The sequence below is a fragment of the Myotis brandtii genome, unplaced genomic scaffold, assembly GCF_000412655.1.
Source record: "Myotis brandtii unplaced genomic scaffold, ASM41265v1 scaffold5343, whole genome shotgun sequence".
NCBI classification, from domain to species: domain Eukaryota; kingdom Metazoa; phylum Chordata; class Mammalia; order Chiroptera; family Vespertilionidae; genus Myotis; species Myotis brandtii.
This window is the reverse complement of record NW_005369963.1, coordinates 7,953-14,853: the sequence shown is the minus strand read 5'-3', so window position 1 is coordinate 14,853 and position 6,901 is coordinate 7,953. Positions and strand designations below refer to the sequence as shown.

Below are 6,901 nucleotides of genomic sequence, written 5' to 3'. Positions count from 1 at the left end.
ATCTACTTGGGACACCAGGGGGCTGTGTCCCTCAGTCCAGCTGTGGGGTATCACTTCCCAAATCAACCCTCAGTGAGCCTTGTCTCAGCCCTGCCCTCGGGGGACCCCAGGCTCCAACATTTTACTTCTGGCTGGGAGAGGCCTCGGGCTTTTGTGCAGAGTGATGGGAAGCCCTTGAGGAGCTGGAAGCAGGGGCTTGATAAGATCTGTTTTCCTAAGGGCTGTTCTGGCTCAGTGTGGACAAGGGGCGGGTGCAGGAGGAGTGCCACAAGGGTAAACACAGGAAGACTGTCTAGAACAGTGGTTCTCAACCTGTGGGTCGAGACCCCTTTGGGGGTCAAAGGACCCTTTCACAGGGGTCGTTCAAAAATACATCCTGCATATCAGACATTTACATTATGATTCATAACAGTAGCAAAATTACAGTTATGAAGTAGGAACAAAAATAATTTTATGGTTGGGGGTCACCACAACATGAGGAACTGTATTAAAGGGTCGCGGTATTAGGAAGGTTGAGAACCACTGGTCTAGAATCTCTTGCAGGAGGGAAAATGTGAGGGTAGCTGGGGAGAAATGCTTGCTGTCTCCCTGTCTCTCTCTGTCTCTCTGTTTATCGATGACCCTCTCTCACACCTGCAAACAGGCCCTTCTGATCTTAATCAGCCTCATGTCCTACAGTCGATCCTGGGTCCCAGCTGCTTGGCAAGAAAGCCACCTGTGTTCAGCCCAGGCCACCTGTGCAGAAGCTTCCCCCGGGTGTCCCAGGGGAGCTTATTGGGCACTGAGGTCTCAGGGACTTGACTGGACAGGAGAGTGGGAGCCCAGTGAGCGAGCAGGAGGAGCAATGGAAGATTTGCTCCCTGAGTTCCTGGAGGACAGGCTCATGGGGAAGGGAAGCCAGGCACCCAGAGCCCAGATGGGCCCAGTAATCCACACCACAAAGGCTCAGTGTACCAGTCCATCTTATTGAACCAAAGTCTACAGAACACAAGGTGGGAGAAACAGAGGGTCTAAAATATCATCGTGTCCACACCACCTCCCCCACTGAGGGAGAGGCTGTGTCTCAGGCCCGATTGGTAAATCTCCTTGACCTGCTGCAAGTATCTGTTTTCTCTTTTCTTTTCTTTTCTTTTCTTTTTTCTTTTCTTTTCTTTCTTTTCTTTTCTTTTCTTACACTGTTCTAAGAGCATTTGCAGTTTCATTGTAATTTCATTGGTCTCTCAGAGCATCCTGGCCCCAATGAGCACCAGCAACTTGTCAAATTTCCACCCACTTCGCTGTCATCACCACCACCATCACGGCCCCCATCACGGTCCCCATCATCATCATCATCATCATCATCATCATCAAGAAGTCACTGCCTATAGTGGATAACATTGTAATAACTATGAATGATGCCATATGTCTGCTAGACAGGGGGCATGCAGGAGGCAGCCAATCAATGATTCTCTCTCATCATTGATGTTTCTATCTCTCTATTGGTCTCCCTTCCTCTCTGAAATCAATTAAAATATATATTTTAAAAAAAGACATCGCTGCCTATAGTGGATAACATTGTACCAACTAGGAATGATGCCATAGGTCTGTTAGACTTAACGGGTGATCACTTTCTAATCACTATATTGTACACCCAAAGCTAATATAATATTGTACGTCAACTGTAATTGAAAGATTTGAAAAAAAAATTTTTTAATGTCACTGCCGGGAGGTGGGGGCAGCTGGGGAGAGGTCAATGGGGGAAGAAGGAGACTTATGTAATACATTGAACAATAAAGAATTTAAATTTAAAAAAAAAGAACATGCAAATCCCCTGACTACTAATTCAGTTCTTTAAGAACATACTTTACTATGAATATGTATTTGAGAAGCTTCATTCATAACTCTAAAAGCCATAATTGTACCTATTTCAACACAAATCTGAGATTGTAAGGTCCATGAAGGTTTTTTATCTTTGTTTCCTGATGTAGCCCCAACACCAAACATTTAATAGTATGTTTCTAGACTTATGCCTTGAGCTCCCTAATTGAAAATTTGTTCCATCATTCTTACTTCATTGACAATGCAAGGTTTTGGTAGGGGCTGGAAGAGAAAGTAAGAGGAAGCATGAAATACCATATATTAATTGGTTTTTATTTCTAATAGTGAGAACTTCAATGCCTTTAGCTTGTGCCTATGCAGGTATAGAAAATGAATAATAAACAAGTCATTATCTTTTAGAATTTATTTTCTTAATGAAGTATAAATCACTAACTACTGTCTCTCCAATAACATGTGAATTTCTATGTAAGACATAAGAAAATTTCTGTAACCTCTTCTTTTGCTTGGGAAGATGTGACCATCCTTGGGTCTCTTGAATAATTGCTTGGATCACTCCTAGGCCACCCATAGTGTTTCAAGGTCAATGTACTGATCTATTCCATATAGGCATGTTGCTCTGTGGATTGTGTACTAATCAGGGAATTGTTAAAACACCTGTGATTATACTTTTAGCTGTTTGGTTACACAATCATTACTATTTTTCCTTAAACTATAGATAGTAATTTAAAAAAAAAAGTCACTGCCTACCTAAGATGAACTGCTGGAAGACAAAGGTGAGCTGGAACTGGAAAGCAGGGCTAGAGACCAGGACCAGGGAGAGACGGAGTTCCTGCTGGTATGGTGAACCCTGGGGAGGGCCAATCCAGGAGCCACTGTAACTCCCATATCCCAACAACTCAAACTCTTTCCCTTTCTCCCATTGTCAACTTTTTAGTAGTTCTGGCCTTCTCAGTGCTTATTCCTCCACTTCTCTTTCTTTGTTCATGACCCCAATGTCTTTTTAGTCAAAATAAAGTCCCCCCCACCCCTCACTCTCTTTCCCTCTCTCTTCCCTGATTCCAGGCTCTAGGTTCCTTCCTTCTCTTTGACCCACCTGCCATCTGCATGAACCCCTCCTTCGCTGTGCTCAACACCTTAACGCACAATTCCATCCATTTTATCTCACCGGCTTTCCCCCTCTAACAAGGTAAGTCCACGCCTTTGTCTCCCACACACCTTGCTCCCTGCACTGTCTGGGGATCACGGAGTCAGGTCCTCCTGTAGACCTGCATGAATTCGGGTGAGTTCTTCCAACCTCCTCTCCAGCTCCTGGGCCTGCTGCCTCAACTCTTCCGCCGACTGAGCCTTTGCGCCCTCGTGTAAGTGCATTGACTCTTTCACTAGGTCCACTACATCCATGAGAAGGAATATACCTGCGGTGGCTGCACCGAAGACCCTGGCTTCTTTGCTCATGGCCAGAGCAGTGCCCCCAAAAGCTTTCTGCACCTGCTTGCCGCTTCGGACTGAGACTGTCCCCGTGCGCAAGAAGCGCGTGGCCTTGGCTGCTAAGCGAGGATTGGCTTTGGCCAGCTTGAAGGCACGGGCATTCTTCACAATGACTTGCAGGGATTGATAACACTTCCTTGCTAAGGAAGCAATTTTGGGTGTGCTGCGACTTAGAACCTCCCCGACCAGCTTCTCTGTGTCACTGCCCGTTGACAATAGGCGGCTGGCTTCGGCTTTTGCTGACGCGTTCTTTGAGGCTTCCACGATGCTCGCCGTCACACCGGTCACAGCAGCTGCTGCCCCCAGTCCCACCCCAGTTGCCGAAAGCACCAGACTAACCCCTGCTGTGAAAGGTGCCAGAGACAGGCCAACGATGGTCAGGATGCCAGACACAGCGCCGGTGGTAGAGGCCGCCACTTGGGTGATGGTGCAGTCCCTGTGCACCTCGTCAACCTCATCCGCAAGTGTGTAGAGCTTTCCTATGCGTTCCTCAAGGTCCTGTTTCACCTGAGGAAACTGCTTCATAAAGCTCTCCCTATGCTCCTGCTCTGCTGACGGCATGTCTTCGTCTTCCACGGCCACGAGTATTTCTAGCTGGCGCAAGTCTGCATAGAGTGCATCTGCCGCATCCCTGTAATAATGAAGGACAGGTGATTAACGAAGGCAGGTGTATTAATGGCTAAGGCTGAAACCACTGATTGGATGAGCTGGTGCAGGAAGCCCTGTCCTCTATGGTGGGAATGTGTGCGTCTACCCAGAATCCCTCAGATTACACCACATTGTCAGCCCCCATTCTGACTGGAAGTGGTCACTAAGCCTCACTGCCTTCCCTCGGGTCAGGGATACTCCATGGAGAAGAGAAGAGGGTCCCACATGGAGGTCAGGGGCCCTCCAGCTCACAGACAGGGTTGGAGGACATAATCACCCAGGGCCCTCTACCCCCAGCAGAGAAGGGATCAAATCAGGGAAGAAAGAAATGTGCCCCCACCACTCCTGACCCCCTGCACAGCCATCCACTAGGCCCCTGGCCTCCTCAGTCCTGTGCCAGGTGCCTCAGCTGCCTCACTCTAGTCCCAGCCCCACTGCCAAGCCTTCCTACCATCCTCCCACCTGGACAACCCTTGCTCCATCCAGACCCCGGGCTCTGCCCCTGCTCCAGGCCTCTCAGGACTCCAGGACAGGATGAATGCACTTACTTCCTCGCCCTTGACCCTGCAGTTCACCCCAAGGCCTTCACCATAGTCCTATCAGATGGACTTGCTATTCCATTGAAAAGGGAGATGACAAAAGCCCAGAGCCCCAGAGCCGGGCAGAAATACACTCAGGATTCAACCCAACATGGTGCAGCTTCACTCCAGCTCTCCTCCTTCCAGGCCAGCAGGTCCCTGCAGAGTCTGTACAATCCCTTTCTTAGGGAGAGCAGGCTCTCTAGCCAAAATCCCAGGGACACAAACTGTGCCAGGAATTTTCTGGCTTGTCCCACAGGAAGTCCTGTGTGGCTCTCACGTCCAGCAAGAAGAAGCTTGGGCCCTGTCTATTTCCAGCATTTTTTTTTAAAGTTCATGTGAACGGCCCTAACTGGTTTGGCTCAGTGGATAGAGAGTCGGCCTGCGGACTGAAAGTTCCCAGGTTCGATTCCAGTCAAGGGCACATGCCAGGGTTGTAGGCTTGATCCCCAGTAGGGGGCCTCCAAGAGGCAGCTGATCAATGATTCTCTCTCATCATTGATGTTTCTATCTCTCTCTCCCTCTCCCTTCCTCTCTGAAATCAATAAAAATATATTATTTAAAAAAAAAAGTTCATGTGAACTGCCCACCTACTATGTGTCAGTCATTAGGCCAGTGTTGGGCAACCTTTTTGTGGCATGCCAAAAAAACCAGCAAAATCTCTGACTCAAAATTCTTCTGCGTGCCAACCCTAATTTTTTGAGAACATGTTACGCCTACTTGATATCTCTTAAGGTGTACGTATGTGAAGAACCTTGAAGAAATAATAAAATTCATTGGAGGGACAAAAACACAGTATATGATGATGAAAAATACATTTATTTTTTAATGTATACATGTACACTGATAGTCCAACAGAAAACTTTATGACTCCGTTTGATATTTCAGTGGGACTTTTGCTGCTGCATCACTGATGACAGAGATTTTACAACAGGTTTATATTTCATGACCTTCAGAGATATGCATGAGCTACTACTTTCATCCGTCAGGCTACTCCTATTACGAGACTTAACAAAATTCATCACTGAGAACAAAGATTCACAATTGTAAATGGAAGATTATAAGAGAGGGTTTTGCATGCCAGCAAATTTACTGGCGTGCCATGTTTGGCACACGTGCCAGGGGTTGCCCACGCCTGCATTAGGCTAAACAGTTTACACGCATGATCTTATTCTCTTCACAATAAAATTGAACAGATGAATAAGACGGAGAGTGGTTAAGTAACCTGCCCATGGTCACATAACCTAACCCCTGCAAGCCTCATCTCTTCTCAACCTGGGGCCCTTCTCTGCAAGGACCGATATGAAGGAAATGTTCCTCATGGATTGTTGAGAAGGGACTTGTTCAACCCCAAGCACAGGACCCTGCCTGGAGGAGTGTGCCTGCCAGAGGAATCTAGATCCAGGGGGAGATAGGGTGACAATACAGGCATCCCCTGGAGGTTACCTGGACACATTGGCCACAGTCACAAATCTCTCCCAGGATTCATTACTGAGCAGGCAATGCAGTTTCTCTTTGTCCTTTGGGTCCATTAAATACTCAATGGCATCAACAAAGTCTTTGTCCTCTAGATGGAAAGAGAAAAACAATGAGGTTAGAAGAAATCATGGTAGAACATAAATGGCATTGAGTATAAACAAGGAGGTTAAATGTTCATCTTCCGGAGCAGCTGTCACTTGTGGCAATTTCATAAAATCTGATGTACTTTTGATGGAATCACCTGGTGCTGTGTGTTCCCCAAACTTTATAGGTTGAAGCTCTAATCCCCCCCACCCCCCCACCCCCGCCAGGTGCCTGTATTTTTAAATTTATTTTTTAAAATTATTTTATTGAGGAAAGGAGAAGGATAGAGAGACAGAAACGTCAATGAGAGAGAATCATCTATTGACTGCTTCCTGCAGGCCCCCTACTGGACATTGAGCCCACAACCTGGACCTGTGCCCTGACCAGGAAGCGAACCTGTGACCTCTCGGTTCATGGGAGGATGCTCAACCACTGAGCAAACCTGGCCAGGTCCCATGTGACTGTATATTGTAATTAACGTTAAATGAGGTCATAGGTGTAGGACCCTAATCCATTCTGACTGGTGTCCTTATGAGTGAGGGAGAGACAACACATCTCTCCCTCCCCCACTCTTGTCTCTCTCCCTCTAAAAATCAATTTTTTAAAAAATTAAGTATAATAATGTGTGACTCTCAGGGATTTGGACACTATGGAAGTGCAGATGAGGGACTGGGGACTCATGTATGTTTTGCAGGTGCAGAGATAAGATTTAAATGTTTCCTGCCATATCTGCACAAGGGACATAATTCTTTTCTTTTTTTTTTTAAATAATTAAATCTTTATTGTTCAGATTATTACAGTTGTTTCTC

At 46.6% G+C, this 6,901-nt stretch overlaps 1 protein-coding gene across 1 annotated transcript in view; it reads right to left on the bottom strand.

The window, feature by feature from the left end:
- Positions 1–2,906: 2,906 nt before the first annotated feature.
- LOC102253627 (apolipoprotein L3) overlaps positions 2,907–6,901 on the bottom strand; it is an 8,165-nt gene continuing 4,170 nt past the window's right edge. Inside the window, exons 3-4 of the mRNA XM_005877822.2 lie at positions 5,976–6,096; positions 2,907–3,934 (exon numbers count right to left, since the gene is read on the bottom strand). Coding sequence (XP_005877884.1) covers positions 3,058–3,934; positions 5,976–6,096 — 998 coding nt within the window. The 3' untranslated portion in view covers positions 2,907–3,057. The remainder of the gene's footprint in view (positions 3,935–5,975; positions 6,097–6,901) is intronic.